This window comes from Artemia sp. Qi Xiang Cuo, chromosome 19, assembly GCF_049724085.1.
Source record: "Artemia sp. Qi Xiang Cuo chromosome 19, ASM4972408v1, whole genome shotgun sequence".
NCBI lineage: Eukaryota > Metazoa > Arthropoda > Branchiopoda > Anostraca > Artemiidae > Artemia > Artemia sp. Qi Xiang Cuo.
In genome coordinates this window covers 10376740-10396185 of record NC_142812.1, presented here as the reverse complement: position 1 = coordinate 10396185, position 19446 = coordinate 10376740, and the positions used below count along the sequence as shown (strand labels likewise).

General features: G+C 36.8%; 1 protein-coding gene across 1 annotated transcript in view; it reads right to left on the bottom strand.

Annotated features, from left to right (window-relative positions):
- LOC148940485 (uncharacterized) overlaps positions 1-19446 on the bottom strand; it is a 304533-nt gene that overhangs the window by 175701 nt on the left and 109386 nt on the right. Inside the window, exon 3 of the mRNA XM_089104864.1 lies at positions 287-502. Within this exon, the coding sequence (XP_088960990.1) occupies positions 287-502 (216 nt within the window). The remainder of the gene's footprint in view (positions 1-286; positions 503-19446) is intronic.

Below are 19446 nucleotides of genomic sequence, written 5' to 3'. Positions count from 1 at the left end.
AATACAGTGTTACCGACCCTGAAGAAGTGGCTCTGTCACAAATTGACCGATATAATTCATTTGTCAAGACCCACCCGTGGGCCGAGATTTTACAGCACTAGTCGGCATTTGTTTCTTGTTGTTGTGTTTTTTTTTTTTTTTTTTTTTTATTTAGTTTTACTTTTTTGTGATACATTGAATGGGACTTCTTATAAAAAATCCCAGCATGTTTTTTTTTTTTAGGACGGTTTAGTTTCAGCTAAGAGATGTTTTGCTTGGAGAGGACTTAAAAAGGTGAAACACTTACTACATCCATCGTAATACGCAATATCGATATTCTTTTTAGACAAACAAGAATTTCTTCTAACTTCACATTCATTTTCATATGTTCGGCCATCACTACCACAAACGGGCTTGAAAATAGGATCACATGGAGAAGGACATGAGCAGACTGGGATTCCAGCTGGGTCAAGGGAGCAGTCTTCTTGCTGACGACATGGTGAACTTAAACATGGGTTTATTCCTATAAAATGAAGAAATGAAAACCCTGTTTCATTATTGGCAAGTCATGTAACCAGTGAAATTCCAAAGAGGTAAAATAATAATAATAGTGACGGAACCAAAGTGTATGTTTAACTTATAAGTGCGGGAACTAGTGCTAGTTTTGGGCAAAAAGAAATTTTTAACGCCGTCTAGCGTTTGGTGAAACTTAGCAATTACACTAATTAAATTAATTAGCCTTATTATTACACTGAAAAATGCTAGGTGTTGGCAATTGCTATATGGCGTTGGTGGTTTTGTTGACACTCAAGCCAGTTCCCGATTTTGCCAGATTTTGATGATTTTCCTAATGATCCTTTTTTTCTAGCAGCAAAGCCTCTCGGACGGCGGGCAAAACAGAGCGAAATTTTCAAATCTGAAGAATGAAATAATTAAGAAAAAAAACAAAAAACAATAATATATTAGCTACAAGGTCCCACCATCACGCAAATTCAAAATATCCGTAATATATACGCTTTTGTAAGGATCTGCGAAAAAATCTTCGCCATAAATTAAAAAAAAAATCTATCATGGTTGCAGCAATAACTGTAATCTAACTCAACTTGCAACAGTAGCTGCACCTAACTCAACTTGCAGCAATAGCTGCAGCCTAGTAAAGAACAAACTCCAACTCAAAGTAGCTAAAGTCGGTAAACGCACTTTGAAAAAAAACTGCCTAATAAGATTAAAAGTTGCCATCTGACACTGATTCAGGAATGGTAACTGTTATTTCGGCTAGTCTTGAAAGTAGAAGTTTATAGCGAAAATATATGTGGTGATTTCGAAAGTAACGTGAAACCCCTAAGAACAGGCGTCAGATCAAAAATGAAAAAGTATAGGCTATTATTGTAATCAGCATGGTAAAAACTTTGTTTAGGAGAATTACGGTCCTCCACCTTGAACAACTAGGAAAATCACTTTTTGCATGGGTTGCGCTTATGTGTCTCCTTTTTTTCTACCAGTGATTTGCAGCTTTCAGAACATCAGAGAGGTTTTTAATGGCTCATTTAAATACAATTGTCATATCTACGTTCTTTTTACCATCCGTACGCTTTTTGCCGTCAATTCTACCATAAGTAAGTGCCGCACAGCACTAAAAATAGCCCCTTGGGTGCCTTTTCTGAAGTGGGGGGACTATCGGGCTACCAAAACATCGTAGAGAGATGTTTAATAACTCATATAAAAGATATTGCTTATATTTAAGTGCTTCCTATAAATTCCACCATCTGCAAGTGCCACTTGGCACTGAAAATGCACTTTCGGGGCCATTTCTTAAGTGAAAAAGCTTGGAAGTACAAAAAGGGTACCATTGTAATACTTATGGTCTAGAGCCCTTCACTGGAGGTTTACAATAGCCCCTCCAGCATACTCCCACTCCCAGCCTCCTAAGTAAATTTCATGAATCGTTTTCTCAGCAGTAGACTGCTACAAAATTAGCAGGGCATCCATGCTACTACAGCATTGGTAGAGAGATGTTTACTAGGTCATATAAAAGCTATTGCTCATATACAAGTGCTTTTTAGCAAAGCTGTATTTTTCAATAATAAAAAAACATAGGGAAATAGCATAGATTGGTTTATTTACACTATATCGATATACGTTACATAGGCAGCGAAAAAATAATTTCTGTTTTAAGTTTCAACTTTGCTGTTTACTTCCCTCAGAATAACTTTGTTTTGTTTCCTAAATTAATTGTATAGTGAGACCGACTTGATTGAAAGAGAATTGATTGAAAGACTTGATTGAAAGAGAACAACTTCGTTTCTCAAAAATCTTACATGATTTTTTTAAACTTATGTTTGCATATATAGAAAATTCTGATATCAATCGACTTACAGATATCAACCGACTTGATTGAAAGACTTGATTGAAAGAGAACAACTTCGTTTCCAAAAAATCTTACATGATTTTTTTTTTTAACATATGTTTGCAGATATAGAAATTCTTATGGTGCTTTCAAACTATGCCGCAAAATCTTTCATGCTAGCATAACCTAAGGCTTCACGTTACGTTACGTAATCTTACGGAACAAATTCTGTCTACAAAGTAGACAGTACGAAGTAGATTCGACCTCTACGCAGAACACTACGTTACGTAAGTTTTTCTTACCTATGAAAAAGTCATCATAGTAGCGATGAAATGGGATGTCTGAATGAGCTATCAAAAATTATCCCCAATAAATTAACAAACTTCTCCCAGAAAGCCTTTCACGATTGACCAGAACTTGTATATCCATCTCTATTCCACTTTTTAATTTTGAATTGCTTGCTTAAGATGATTATGATGATATAGATGATTAATAGGATAGTTTATTACGTTATACTAATGTAACAGGATTTGTTTAAGTGTGAAAATTTATATTAAACTTAACGTAACGTAACCCTTAGCATAAAAGTATGTACTTAGTGTGAAAGCCATTTATGCAGAGATACTGAGGACATTAAGTGACCAACAAGTAAAACTCTTTAGAGATAATATGCGTATAAACTGCCTGTTTTCTCTCTCTTAGAAAACCTGGCCCAGAGTAAGCTTACCATTTTGAAATATATATTTACATATAAAACTGAGTCGACCCATCTAATTATGACAGAATACTCTATCAGGATAAAGACCATCCAGAGCCATTGCTGGTGCATCGAATCGGCATTTCAGTTGATGGGGCTTTTTTTACAGGAACAATTTAATACCATATCTCATTATTATATGACTAGGTCATATAATACCTAGAAACTGTTTTTTGGCTTTAACAGTCGTCGTGTAGTGTCGACAGTAAGATGATGGAAGGTTTGAAATCTTCTTGGCCATAAAAGTATTTGCATTTTATACTATAACAATTTCTTATAATCCGGGATAATTTAAAACCACAACAACTACTACCTCTAACAACTTAAGGTCCAGTAAGGCTTCGTATGCTCCTCCTTCTCCCCACTAAACTCACAGCTGCCCACTTTATTTGCTCTCATGAAGTTCTTACTTTTATTTAATTCTTCTGACCTCTTCACACTTCTTTCGTGGACGTTCTATTTTTTGGGCACCAGCTGGATTCTCAACCAGAACAATTTAGCAGACTATGACAACTTTTATTATTTTAAAAATGAATATGATTGTTTACTTCAACTGTTGCGTCACATTAGTATTAAAGGACTTGTTTAAGTGGAACCTAACTTAACTTAACTTAACCTAACTTAACACTTAGTGTATAAATTGTTGTTCAAAATTAGTCAAACTGACTTCATTAGTCAAACGTGATCTAACTTTCTCAACCTTTGATTCCTCACAGCCCTAGAAAATGGAATGAAGCCACTTTTTGCATATCCCATTGTTTAATATAGGCTTATTCTAACGAGTAATTAAAATAATCCTTTGGTAATTTCTCTGAAAAACATCTAGAATTTTCATTTTATTTTTATTACCACAACGAAGAAGGCTCTTGCTTATCAAGCATAAGCACAAATAATGAAGCATAAACGAAATAATGATATCGAATATCACGCATTATTGGCAAATAAATGGTTTTCAAATAAACGGTCAAACAAAATCAGATCAATTGTTTGCCCTTGTCATTCAAATGAATAAATAAAAGTCTTTTCAATGAAAACAAGGTTAGGATACTTTACCCCCGCCCCCCCTAATGAGCAAATATATAGCCCAAATTATGTAGGGTTAGGTTAAGTTTTTTTTACCCTCTCCTCTCCCCCCTAATGTGCAAATATATAGCCCAAATTATATTACTATTGTATTTTCATCATGCGCAGGTATATTTCATTATGACTAACCTAACTTCACTTCTTTAGTGTGTTTGGTGTAAATCATATGTACCGGATTATATACAAATTAATCAAAAAACTTTTTGAACAAAATAAGTTTTTCAAAAAGAAAATTAAAGAACTCCATTAAACCAAAAATGAACAAAAATAGAATCAAATAATCTACAAGCATACAACTACCACAAATCAGTATCAATAAATAAATGAAACCCAAAACAAACAGAAATTAAAATAAGTCAAACTCAAAATGAGCAGAAATTAATCTGAGTAAGGTTATAAACTCTATGCTTTCTAAAAGCCAGAATATAATTCGTAATTTACTCAAAAAAATTCAAATAAATTTACTGAAAAAAATGTGCATTGTCAGATTAATATGCAGATAGTGGTACTTATTTCTTAGTATCGTAATTTAATTTTGTTCTATTAAAGTTATACAAGTGAAAACATTTAAAAGATTTTTTTTAGTAAAGTACAAATTATATTCTGGCTTTTAGAAAGCAAAGGACTTAGAACCCTACTCAGATTAATTTCTGCTCATTTTGAGTTTGACTTATTTTAATTTCTGTTTGTTTTGGATTTCATTTAATTATTGATACTGATTTGTGGTAGTTGTATGCTTGTAGATTATTTGATTCTATTTTTGTTCATTTTGGTTTAATGGAGTTCTTCACTTTTTTTTTGAAAAACTTATTTTGTGCAAAAATTTTTTTTGATTAATTTCCGTTCGTTTTATATTAACTTAGTCTTATTCAGGGAGAAAGACAGAGCATCTTCTGAAGTTAAACAACCATCCCTTCCACAAAAACCTTTAATACCCCCTCTACATAACTTACAACCCTTGCCCTGGGGTTTGTTTCAACCCTAAAGCCCTAAAGCTCTGGGGTTTGTTTCGACCCCAAAAGGCTTATCATATGATTTTTAGACTATTTTGAATAGAATGGCTATCTCAAATTTTTACTAGACGCATTTCGGGACAATATGACGTGTGTGTAGGGGGGAGAGGGTAGCTGCCCTCTGATCACTTTGACTCTTAACAGTAGAGCGTCTGACTACCAATCCAATGAGCCCCCTTTGAAGTTTATATGACCACACTTTCTACAAAAACCCTATATGTCCCCAGGCCATAACTTACAACCCTTGCCCTGAGGGCTGGGGGGATTTGTTATTTTCAAAGACATAATTTCCAGACCTTTCTGATGGGTTTAACAAAATGGCTATATCAAAATTTTGATTCGAAGTATTTGAGGAAATGATAGGCGTGGAGGGAGGCATTCGCCCTCTGATTACTCTTGACTAATAAAAAAGGCACTAGTCCTCTCAATTTTCAATCATATGAGCCCTTTTTGAAGCTTCTACGACAAAACTTTCTATGAAAACGTTAAATGTCCCAAGGGCTTAACTTACAAACCTTGTCTTTAGAGCTATGGGGGGAGGGTTGTCAACCTCAAAGACATAATTTCCAGACCTTTCAGTAACGTTGAACAAAATGGTCATATCAAAATATTGATCGGGAATATTTGGGGAAATGATGGGCGTGGATGGGAAATTCTCCATCTGACTAATTTCGACTATTAAAAAGGGCAATATCCCTCTCAATTTCCTAAGTTTTTACGACAAAACTTTCTATATTACATTATATACACCCATGGCATAACTTACAACCTTAGCCCTCAGGGCTGTGGGGGCTGTCATACTCAAAAACAAATTTCCGGACCCTTCAACTACGTTCAACAAAATTGCTATTTCAAAATGTTGATCGGAAGTGTTTGGGGAAATGATGGGTATGGGGGGGGGGGGGGTATTCACCCTCCGATCGCTTTTGACTATTAATAAGGGCACTACTCCTCTCATTTCCCAATAATAAAAACCTTATATGCCCCCAGGGCATAACTTACAACCATTACCCTGTTGTTTTATAAAAACCTTATATGCCCCCTGGGCATAACTTACTACCTTTTTTCCTGGGGGCTCTCGGGGATTTGTCATCCTCAAATTCATAATTTCCAGAACCTTCAACTACGTTGAACAAAATAACTATCTCAAAACTTTAATTGAATGTGTTTGGGGAAGTGGTGGGCGTGAGAGGGGGGTTAGTTGCTCTCCATTCACTTTTGACTATGAAAAACAAATTTCCGGACAAAACTTCTATTAAAACCCTGTATGTCCACAGGGCATAACTTACAACACTTGCCCTGAGGGTTGTGGGCGGCGGGGGGGTTTCATCCTCAAATAAATAATTTCCAGAACTTTCAACTACTTTGAACAAAATGAATATCTCAAACTTAGTTGTTCTTCGATCACTTTCGACTATTAAGAAGGGCTCTAGACCTTTCAATTTCCAATTGAATGAGCCCTTTTTGACGTTTCTACGACAACTCCTTCTATAAAAACCTCATATGCCCCAAGAGCATAACTTACAACCCTTGCCCTTAGGGCTGTGGGGGAGGGGGAGGGGTTGTCATCCTCAAAACCTAATTTCAAGAGCTTTCAACTACGTTGAAAAAATGGCTATCTAAAAATTTTGATTATATGTGTTTGTTGAAACGGTTGGCGTGAAAGGGGGTTAATTGCCCTTCAATTACTTTCGACTATTAAAAAGGGCACTAGCCATTTCAATTTTCAATTGAATAAGCCCTTTTTGAAGTTTATACGACAACACTTTCAATAAAAACCTTTTATGCCCCCAGGGCATAAAAGGTTTACCTTACAGGGCATACCTTACAACCCTTGCCCTGAGGGCTGGGGAGGTGTCATCCTTAAAGAACTAACTCCCAAAATTTTTAACTACGTTAAACAAAATGGCTATCTAAAAATTTTGATTGGATGTGTTTGGGGAAAAAATTGGAGTGAGAAGGGGGTTGCCCTCTATTCACTTTCCACTATTAAAAAGAGCACTGGCCTTTTGAATTTCCATTAGAATAAGCCCTTTTTGAAGTTTCTACGACAAAGCTTTCAATAAAAACCTGATATGCCCCCAGGGCATAACTTGTAACCCTTGCCCTGAAGACTGTTTGGGGAGTGTCCTGCTCAAAGATACAATTTCCAAAACTTTGAATTTTCTTCGACAACGCTTTCTATGAAAACCTTATATGCCCCCAGGGCATTACTTATAACCCTTGCCCTGAGGGTTGTGGGGGGGGGGTGTGGTCATCCTCAAAGACCTAATTTTCAGATTTTTCAACTACGTTGAGCAAAAAAGCTATCTCAAAATCTTGATTGGATATTTTTTAGGAAAGGGTGGCTGTGAGAGGGGGACTAGTTGCTGTCCAATTACTTTCGTCTGTTAAAAAGGCGACAGTCCCTTTGAGTTTCCAATTAAATGATCCTTTTTTGAAGTTTCTACGACAATGCTTTCAATAAAAACCTTATATGCCCCCAGAGCATAACTTATAACCCCTCCCCTGAAGACTGTGGGGGAGTGTCTGCTCAAAGACATAATTTTCAGAACTTTCAACTACATTGAAAAAAAATGGCTATCCCAATATTTTTATTGCGTGTGTTTGGGGAAATGGTGAGCGTGGAAGGGGTTTAGTTGCCTTCCAATCATTTTCAACTATTAAAAAGGGCACTGGCCATTTCATTTTCCAATCGAATGAGCCCTTTTTGAAGTTTCTACGACAACGCTTTCTATGAAAATCTTATAAGATAAGATAAGAGATAAGATAAGGTAATGTGTATTTCAAGAAAAAATGTGGCCATGTACACAAATAACACAAAATATTAAAAAATTACAGCACTCGCAACAATAATAAAGAAAAAAAAATTAAAATAAAATAAACCCACCCTCTTCTTTTTAAAAAACACTCATCAAAATATCGTCCCACTAGAAAAATAAATTGTGAAGATGTACTTCTCAAAACATCAGGAAGCAGCCCTCCATCACTCCGAAATAAATTTTCCCTTGCCCCCAAAAGGCCTCGACAACGACTCAGACAATGCTCTAAAGTCTCCTCCTCTTCTTGGCAAAAAGGTCAAGAAAACCCGCCGTCCGGGACACTTATACTCCTTTTAAAAACTTTCAATTCTCGAACGAATCGGACGGCAATTAAAGCGTAGCTGCATCCAATATGTAAGGTATCAAGACAGTAAATTTAGCTTAAAGTAAAAGTTCTAACCACAAATTATCTTAACCTCATTATAATATCTTATAGTTTCCGAATTATTAATCTCCTCACCCCATTTATGTATCGTCTGGTCCTCCAGCACCCGATTAATTTCTTTGTCCAACTGTAATTGTTGACTAGTTGGTCCAGGCCAAGATCTTTTCCTATGTAGCTAAAGAAACTCATCATATGCAGCCTTTAGTAACCTATCACTGGGTAACTGTACAACCCTTAGCCAAAATTTTATCATTTGGACTATCCTATAACTTTTAAAAGACCAAAGTCCAATGTCTCCTTTAAGAAACTGGGAATGGGTCATTCTATGCAACCCGTACAATCTCTTAAAATAACCTAGCTGAACGCTTTCTAACTGGAGAGCGTTCTCATGTCCCCAGATCTCTGCCGCGTAATGGAGAATCGGCATAATCTTAGATAAAAAAAAACCTCTTACGCAAAGACAAATTCTATATTCCACTAATTTTATTTCTGAAAAGTGAAAATGTTGCAGTTCTTCCCCTATTTAACACTTCTTCAATATGAGAACTCCATCCACCATTACTTTGGAAGATATAACAAAAATACTTAATTTTTTCAACTACTTCTAATTGATGTCCTCCAAATACAAATATATTATCTATTTTTTCATGCCTTTTACTGAAAACAACCAATTTAGTTTCAATAACCTTCAGCTGTAAATTTTCTATTTGTAGGTACTGATCAATCCAACCCAGTAGCATTTGAAGCTCCCTTGGCGTCTTCGCCACCAAAGCAGAGTCATCCGCATATAATAACACCGACAAATTGTTTTTTTGAAGACACAGCTTTGGAGCCCATTTTTTTTTCAGAAACTCCACCATATCATTCAAAAACAAACCGAACACTCTCGGGGACATGGCGCTGCCCTGCTTCACTCCAGTCTTAAGGTCATACAACCAGGAAAATCCCAAACCTGCAACCTTGACCATAGATTTAGTCCCAGAATACATACCAACAAATAAACGAATAAAACTTAAAGGTAGACCTACATCTCTTTAACACTTTTCAAGGAGAGCTCTAATTACATTGTCGCATGCCTTTCTTAAGTCTAGAAACGCAACATACAGCTTTTTTCTACCTGATCCATATTTCTCTATCAGTGCACTTAACACAAATGCTCTATCCGACGTACTATACCCTTTCCTGAAACCCCCCTGCTCCTCTTTAATTACCCCATAACCCTCCAACCATTCATTCAACCGATTGTCCAAAATCTTTTCTAAAATTTTACTAAGTGTAGGCGCTAATACTATCAACCTATAGCTATCATGATCACTAAGACTACCTTTCTTAAATAGAGGTACCATAATCGATACTTTCCATAGGGAAGGTCATACGCCACTATTTATAATTCTATTAAAAATATTCACTAAAACTAGTAAAAAAAAAAAAAACACCAAGAAACCTCTTCAACAAAACTGCTGGTGTACCATCTATTCCTGGCCCTGATCCTCCCTTCATCTTCTTAACTACTTTCCTAACTTCATCTGAGGTTACCTCCTTCACTAACTCATAATCTTTTTCTTTCATTGGAAACTGCGGAGCAACACTTGATTCTTCACTATCAAGGCCACTAGAATCTTCATCTATACTCTCAAGAAAACTAGGCCAAGTATCAGCTTCAGGGATTTGTAATTGTCCTTTTCCTTGTCCATTCTCCTGCCTTATTCCTGACCAAAATGTCCCCAGTGCATAACTTGCCCTTAGGGCTGGGGGCGGGGGGAGGGGTGTGTCATCCTCAAAGACCTAATTTTCAGATTTTTCAACAACGTTGAGCAAAATGGCTATCTCAAAATTTTGATTGGATGTGTTTGGGGAAAGGGTGGGCTTGAGATGGGGGTTAGTTGCCCTCCAATCACTTTCGACTGTTAAAAAGGGCATTAGTCCTTTGAATTTCCAATCTAATGAGCTCTTTCTGACGTTTCTACGACAACACTTTCTATAAAAATCTTATATACCCCAAGGGCATAACTTACAACCCTTGCCCTGAGGGCTGTGGGGGAGTGTCCTGCTCAAAAACATAATTTCTATCTGGAAATCAACTATGCTGAACAAAATATCTATCAAAATTTTGATTGGATGTGTTTGGGGAAATAGTGGGCGTGGAAGGGGTGCTAGTTGCCTCCCAATTACTGCCGACAGTTACAAAGGGCACAAGTCACTCCAATTTCCAGTCGAATGAGCCCTTTTCAATGTTTCTACGACAACTACTTCGATACGAACTGCCCTCGTCTAAAACCAAAAAACAATAATAATAATAAATTGTGCCAACATCATTCTTTACTTAGGCGGTGCTATTGTGCTGCCTATGATATTAAGCAATACAAAGTGAATTCTTGTATCATGATCTTAGTTCTGAGAGTTAAATTGCTTTTCTTCCAGACCTTTTTCAACTGCGACCTATTATGTCTTTTATACATTACGAAACGGTTTCCTCAGCAAAGATACAATCTCAATGGATTTATAAACAAATTGCAAAAACAATCAGCTAGACATTTTCCCTACTTGAATAAAGGTAAACAGTAATATTTTTCTAGGTCAGTCAACTGTTTTTAGCTTCTGGAGTCTTAATTGGCTTTTCTTAGACAGGGAAAATCAATTTCTGCTAATTCCATAGAAAATGGGACTCACAGATAAAAGTCGCAATATGGTTTTAATGGCTTTATAAGTCTACGTATTTGTGCTAGCAAGTACTAGCACATGTTTGTGCTTAAAACGTGTCTTACATAAAAAATCATATGATCATATGCAGCACATCAGCGTTGCTTAAGTAAACAGCGATGTTGTATCCATATATTTTTGTTTTGCTTCCCCAGATCCCTTTGCTTCCCCAGATCCCAGATCCCTTTGTATTGTATTTTGATTGGAGGAGGGATTTTGAATTGAAAGTTAAGTATTTTCCAGTAGTTATTTTTGCAGGACTTGTGACCACACGGGAAGGACAAAGCTATAAGATTAAGGAAACGGAATGTAAAAAGGGGGGCCTTGACATTTATCTAGTAACAAAGCGTAAGAATAGTAGAAAATTTGTAGGGGACTTATTTAATTGGAAGTTCAAAGTACTAGATTCGCCTTTAAGAGCTGAAAGTGATTGTGGTTCAACAATCCGCCATTCTGTGTTCTTATTAGCAACCTGTTCCCCCTTAATCCCAAAGACTTGTGATCAAAACAGGAGATAGCCCTTGTTCACAATAGTCAAAGGTCCACTGAATATTCCTCCCGGGACAACTTGACGACCAGATCCCCTGTGCAAGGGTCGTTAAAAAGGCATGAAGGTTATTTGAAAAAGTGTAGATACACGAAAAACTGGTTACGAAGGAAACATTGGTGATCATTAAACACACTGTATTAAAATTTAACAGGCACAAAGAAGTTGTATTGAAGTTTAGTAGCCAAAAAAGATATATTCTAAGCTACTGAGCACAAAACATATTATTTTAAATCATAGTGAACAAAAAAAAACAGTGTTATCAGTACAAAAATCAAGTTAGAGCACGATCTGGCACTTCTAAGACCATGCTGCTCTTGTAGATATGTATCTTTTGCATCTCGAATCCGGTACGATATAATAGAAGCCAATAATTTGCATAGTACCGGCAGAAGGTTGATATCCAATGTATCTCCAATTACCACACAACATTGTCTTCCTTTTTGAAGATTTTCACCAATATCCCCTTGGTCCGTTCACGGGAACCTTCTCTATATTCCATATATTGGTGAAAAGAGCAGGCTACACTGAGAGACATCTTCTTATTGAATACTTTAGCTTTTCTGCTGAGATTCCATCTATGCCAGGAGCTCGTCCTTTTTTTTAGTTTTTTTTTGCTGCATACATGACCTCGGCGGGCCTGTATTGATGTCGAGCTGTGAAAATGGGGTATCAGGTAGATTTTGTCGGTCATTGGGTCTCGGCATTGGGTCTCGGTCTATTGAATAGTTTCTCAAGGTGGGCAGCCCACCTTTCGTCAGTTTTATCTGAACCTGATAAAATTACTCCATTCTCGTCTTTGACCATTTAGCCGGTAATCAATCTCATTAATTAGCCGGTAAAGAGTCTTAGAATCCCCTTTTCTAGCGGCTTCTTCTGCTAAAGCGGCTTTATTTTCAAGGAAAAGTCTTTTATCTTTCCTAGCACTCTTTTTAATTTATTTGTCCTTTTCCTTGTAAAGTTTCTGTGAAGCTGACTGCACTCTGTGCGGCAGCAGACAGTAATGTCTGCTTAAGTACCTTACACTCGTCAACTAACTTTTACGTGGTGTCGGATATCCACCTTTCCTTTGATTTCTTCCTGAAACTCAGCTTTTATTCAACCTTCTTAGTGTATACACTTTTCACGGTGTCCCACTTCCTTTCAATGCTTTCCGGTTCGCTGGCTTCCACTACCTGGGATTCAAACTTATTTTTTAGAGTCATACAAAACTCTCTTCGAATCTTACTGTCATACAGTTTTCTTTAGGCTTGAGCTGGGTTTTTGAAGAGCACGAAGTTTTATATTACACGCGAGTGACCATAAGCGTATGATCAGACTTTGCATCAGCTCCTCTGTATTCATGCACGTCTAAAAGACTTTTGCGCCACCTGCGGGAGATCAGATAATGATCTATGTGGTTCTTAGTTGAACCATCTGGTGGCGTCCAAGTGTATTTATGCGCTGCTTTGTGATTGTATAAATTTCCAGCAAGAACGAGATCATTAATTAGCACATAGTCTACTAGTAATGTGCCATTTGCAGTAATGTCATCAAGTCCATTCTGTCCTACAACTTCAGGATAATAGTGCCTATAACTTTCTACTTTTGCATTTAAACCACCTAGAACACACACTACATCATGCTTGGGAATGTATTTAGTAACAGCCTGTAATGCTTCGTAAAATTGTCTTTTACATCCTCATCCGCATCATTTGTCGGCGCATAGCGCAATATCACTAAGAACTTGGAGCGTTCTGTAACGAATCGAGCTAATATTATCCTGTCATTCACAGGTGTCCATTTGAGAACAGATCTATGAGCTTCGGGAACATCCTTATTCCTACCCTTGACCTATGACGAGTTTTATCACCGTTATAAAATAACCCATATCCATCATGTAAGTTCCTTTCCACCGAACTTCACTTTTGTTGTCAATATTGTACTGTCTCATCTCTCTGAGCACTTGATGAGTCTTTTATAACTGACCTATAGTTCTCACATTCCAGAAGCCAATTTTCGTTGGTTGTTTTGCAGTCAAGAATCGCGTGCGGGGAGGTGCTGGGTTCTGTTATCAGGGAAGAAGATTTTTCATCCGATCCTATTTTTGACGTTTCCGTTGCTGGATCCTTTTTCGTCCAACTCTCTTCTTTTGTCCTGGCTTGGGATAGGCTGTTAGGTCAATGAAGCCGATGACAGTCCGAGTCACCATGAACAACTTAGCAAACTATTTCCCAAAAATTATTTCATCCTTCTTCTACATTGTCCTGTTTTAGACTGTTTGATATTCTACTGTTCCTGGAAGTTTCTCTCAAATTCTCATCCTGGAATCTACTAAGGACATAACTGTCTGGAATATAGTTAGTTACCCTTCCGAAGCTTCAGCATATTTATATTTAACATCAATTACAGCAATCCTATATAGGCTACCATAATATATTGTATTAATCCTCTCAGTCTTCAATAAGGTTGGCTGCTTACCATTATGTGAATATCATGTCAATTTATTGGCCCTTTCTATGACCAAATTCTGTGCTGGCTATAACTAGACGGTAAACCTAAAAATTGGAGCAGTCTATAACCGTTAATATTTTAATTTCCTACACAAAATTTACCTTGGCTAGGATACATCTATCAACAAATCTACAAAGGTTGGCCCTGAAAATCTTCTTGAAAATCTACCATATTATGAAATAAAAAAAAACAAGTTTTTTTAACTGAAAGTAAGGAGCGACATTAACACTTAAAACCAACAGAAATTATTCCGTATATGTGAAGAGGCTGGCCCCTCCTCAACGCCTCGCTGTCTAAGATAAAGTTAGACTCTTTCTCACAACTTTTTTTTAAAACAATAAAGAACTTTAGCGTAAAGAGCGAGGCGTTGAGGAGGGGACAGCCCCTTTCATATACGGAATAATTTCTGTTCGTTTTAAGCTTTAATGTCGCTTCTTACTTTCGGTTAAAAAAGCTTGTTTTTTTATTTAATATTTGAACGTTTTTGAATTAATGCAGGTTTTTATTTTGGATCACCGTACATGAGTAATTAAACCAAAATTTGCATACTTTTCTTTTTATCATTTTATGATTTCCTTCTATGATTTTACTTTTATTTGGTTAAATGGCTTTCTCAAAAGAAGTTTAATTTTATTTACGAATGTTTTTATTAGTAATTAATATACGTAACTTACGAATTAACTTACGCAACGAACTTCTATATTCATATATTCTTAATACGTATGTTTTGGGGTTCGCCCCCTAGTCAATACCTCGCTCTTTACACTAAATTTTGAATTTTATTCCAATTCTTTAAAAATGACCCCTTAATCATAAAGTCCGTTAATTAGTATAAATAGCTCTTATGAAAGTATTAAAAAAATTAGGCTTAAAGAGCGAGGTATTGACAAGGGGGTGGACCAAATCATATACTTAATAATTTCTGTTCGTTTTTAGTTTTGACGTTGCTCCTTACTTTCAGTTGAAAAACCTTTTTTTTATTTAGTTTCTGATCGTTTTTTTAAATAATGCTGGGAAATCTGGCCCCCCCTTCATAGCAATGTCGCTTCCCCCATGAAAACTTCCTCCGTGGAAAGATCCTCCAACATAAGCCAGACCCCCTCCCCCTACAACCAGAAAAATCCCCCTGAAAACGTCTGTATACTTCCCAATAACCAATACTATATGTAAACATTGGGTAAAGTTCATAAATTTCAGCTCTTCTCCCGGGGACTTTATTATATTTTCGACCATTCTGAATAAAATGGCTATCTCAAAATTTTTATTCGGTGACTTTGGGAAAAAAATGAGCATGGGAGGGACCTTGTTGCCCTCCATTGGAGGGCAACAAGGTCCCCTCCCATGCTCATTTTTTTCCCAAAGTCACCGAATAAAAATTTTGAGATAGCCATTTTATTCAGAATGGTCGAAAATATAATAAAGTCCCCGGGGGAAGAGCTGAAATTTATGAACTTTACCCAATGTTTACATATAGTATTGGTTATTGGGAAGTATACAGACGTTTTCAGGGGGGATTTTTTCTGGTTGTAGGGGGAGGGGGTCTGGCTTATGTTGGAGGATCTTTCCACGGAGGAAGTTTTCATGGGGGAAGCGACATTGCTATGAAGGGGGTGCCGGATTTCCCAGCATTATTTAAAAAAACGATCAGAAACTAAATAAAAAAGGTTTTTCAACTGAAAGTAAGGAGCAACGTCAAAACTAAAAACGAACAGAAATTATTAAGTATATGATTTGGTCCACCCCCTTGTCAATACCTCGCTCTTTAAGCCTAATTTTTTTAATACTTTCATAAGAGCTATTTATACTAATTAACGGACTTTATGATTAAGGGGTCATTTTTAAAGAATTGGAATAAAATTCAAAATTTAGTGTAAAGAGCGAGGTATTGACTAGGGGGCGAACCCCAAAACATACGTATTAAGAATATATGAATATAGAAGTTCGTTGCGTAAGTTAATTCGTAAGTTACGTATATTAATTACTAATAAAAACATTCGTAAATAAAATTAAACTTCTTTTGAGAAAGCCATTTAACCAAATAAAAGTAAAATCATAGAAGGAAATCATAAAATGATAAAAAGAAAAGTATGCAAATTTTGGTTTAATTATTCATTTACGGTGAGCTAAAATCAAAACCTGCATTAATTCAAAAACGTTCAGAAATTAAATAAAAAAACAAGCTTTTTTAACTGAAAGTAAGGAGCGACATTAAAACTTAAAACGAACAGAAATTATTCCATATATGAAAGGGGATGTCCCCTCCTCAACGCCACGCTCTTTACGCTAAAGTTATTTATTGTTTTAAAAAAAATTTTGAGAAAGAGTCTAACTTTATCTTAGACAGCGAGGCGTTGAGGAGGGGCCAGCCTCTTCACATATACGGAATAATTTCTGTTGGTTTTAAGTGTTAATGTCGCTCCTTACTTTCAGTTAAAAAAACTTGTTTTTTTTTATTTCATAATATGGTAGATTTTCAAGAAGATTTTCAGGGCCAACCTTTGTAGATTTGTTGATAGATGTATCCTAGCCAAGGTAAATTTTGTGTAGGAAATTAAAATATTAACGGTTATAGACTGCTCCAATTTTTAGGTTTACCGTCTAGTTATAGCCAGCACAGAATTTGGTCATAGAAAGGGCCAATAAATTGACATGATATTCACATAATGGTAAGCAGCCAACCTTATTGAAGACTGAGAGGATTAATACAATATATTATGGTAGCCTATATAGGATTGCTGTAATTGATGTTAAATATAAATATGCTGAAGCTTCGGAAGGGTAACTAACTATATTCCAGACAGTTATGTCCTTAGTAGATTCCAGGATGAGAATTTGAGAGAAACTTCCAGGAACAGTAGAATATCAAACAGTCTAAAACAGGACAATGTAGAAGAAGGATGAAATAATTTTTGGGAAATAGTTTGCTAAGTTGTTCATGGTGACTCGGACTGTCATCGGCTTCATTGACCTAACAGCCTATCCCAAGCCAGGACAAAAGAAGAGAGTTGGACGAAAAAGGATCCAGCAACGGAAACGTCAAAAATAGGATCGGATGAAAAATCTTCTTCCCTGATAACGAACCCAGCACCTCCCCGCACGCGATTCTTGACTGCAAAACAACCAACGAAAATTGGCTTCTGGAATGTGAGAACTATAGGTCAGTTATAAAAGACTCATCAAGTGCTCAGAGAGATGAGACAGTACAATATTGACAACAAAAGTGAAGTTCGGTGGAAAGGAACTTACATGATGGATATGGGTTATTTTATAACGGTGATAAAACTCGTCATAGGTCAAGGGTAGGAATAAGGATGTTCCCGAAGCTCATAGATCTGTTCTCAAATGGACACCTGTGAATGACAGGATAATATTAGCTCGATTCGTTACAGAACGCTCCAAGTTCTTAGTGATATTGCGCTATGCGCCGACAAATGATGCGGATGAGGATGTAAAAGACAATTTTACGAAGCATTACAGGCTGTTACTAAAGACATTCCCAAGCATGATGTAGTGTGTGTTCTAGGTGGTTTAAATGCAAAAGTAGAAAGTTATAGGCACTATTATCCTGAAGTTGTAGGACAGAATGGACTTGATGACATTACTGCAAATGGCACATTACTAGTAGACTATGTGCTAATTAATGATCTCGTTCTTGCTGGAAATTTATACAATCACAAAGCAGCGCATAAATACACTTGGACGCCACCAGATGGTTCAACTAAGAACCACATAGATCATTATCTGATCTCCCGCAGGTGGCGCAAAAGTCTTTTAGACGTGCATGAATACAGAGGAGCTGATGCAAAGTCTGATCATACGCTTATGGTCACTCGCGTGTAATATAAAACTTCGTGCTCTTCAAAAACCCAGCTCAAGCCTAAAGAAAACTGTATGACAGTAAGATTCGAAGAGAGTTTTGTATGACTCTAAAAATAAGTTTGAATCCCAGGTAGTGGAAGCCAGCGAACCGGAAAGCATTGAAAGGAAGTGGGACACCGTGAAAAGTGTATACACTAAGAAGGTTGAATAAAAGCTGAGTTTCAGGAAGAAATCAAAGGAAAGGTGGATATCCGACACCACGTAAAAGTTAGTTGACGAGTGTAAGGTACTTAAGCAGACATTACTGTCTGCTGCCGCACAGAGTGCAGTCAGCTTCACAGAAACTTTACAAGGAAAAGGACAAATAAATTAAAAAGAGTGCTAGGAAAGATAAAAGACTTTTCCTTGAAAATAAAGCCGCTTTAGCAGAAGAAGCCGCTAGAAAAGGGGATTCTAAGACTCTTTACCGGCTAATTAATGAGATTGATTACCGGCTAAATGGTCAAAGACGAGAATGGAGTAATTTTATCAGGTTCAGATAAAACTGACGAAAGGTGGGCTGCCCACCTTGAGAAACTATTCAATAGACCGAGACCCAATGCCGAGACCCAATGACCGACAAAATCTACCTGATACCCCATTTTCACAGCTCGACATCAATACAGGCCCGCCGAGGTCATGTATGCAGCAAAAAAAAACTAAAAAAAAGGACGAGCTCCTGGCATAGATGGAATCTCAGCAGAAAAGCTAAAGTATTCAATAAGAAGATGTCTCTCAGTGTGGCTTGCTCTTTTCACCAATATATGGAATATTGGAAGACAATGTTGTGTGGTAATTGGAGATACATTGGATATCAACCTTCTGCCGGTACTATGCAAATTATTGGCTTCTATTATATCGTACCGGATTCGAGATGCAAAAGATACATATCTACAAGAGCAGCATGGTCTTAGAAGTGCCAGATCGTGCTCTAACTTGATTTTTGTACTGATAACACTGTTTTTTTTTTGTTCACTATGATTTAAAATAATATGTTTTGTGCTCAGTAGCTTAGAATATATCTATTTTGGCTACTAGACTTCAATACAACTTCTTTGTGCCTGTTAAATTTTAATACAGTGTGTTTAATGATCACCAATGTTTCCTTCGTAACCAGTTTTTCGTGTATCTACACTTTTTCAAATAACCTTCATGCCTTTTTAACGACCCTTGCACAGGGGATCTGGTCGTCAAGTTGTCCCGGGAGGAATATTCAGTGGACCTTTGACTATTGTGAGCAAGGGCTATCTCCTGTTTTGATCACAAGTCTTTGGGATTAAGGGGGAACAGGTTTGAAAGTGATTGGAGGGAAACTAATCCCCCTCTAACGCCCATCATTTCCCCAAACACATTCAATCAAAATTTTGATATAACCATTTTGTTCAACGTAGTTGAAAGGTCCAGAAATTATGTCTTTGAGGATGACAAACCCTCTACAACAACCAGGGCAAAGGTTGTAAGT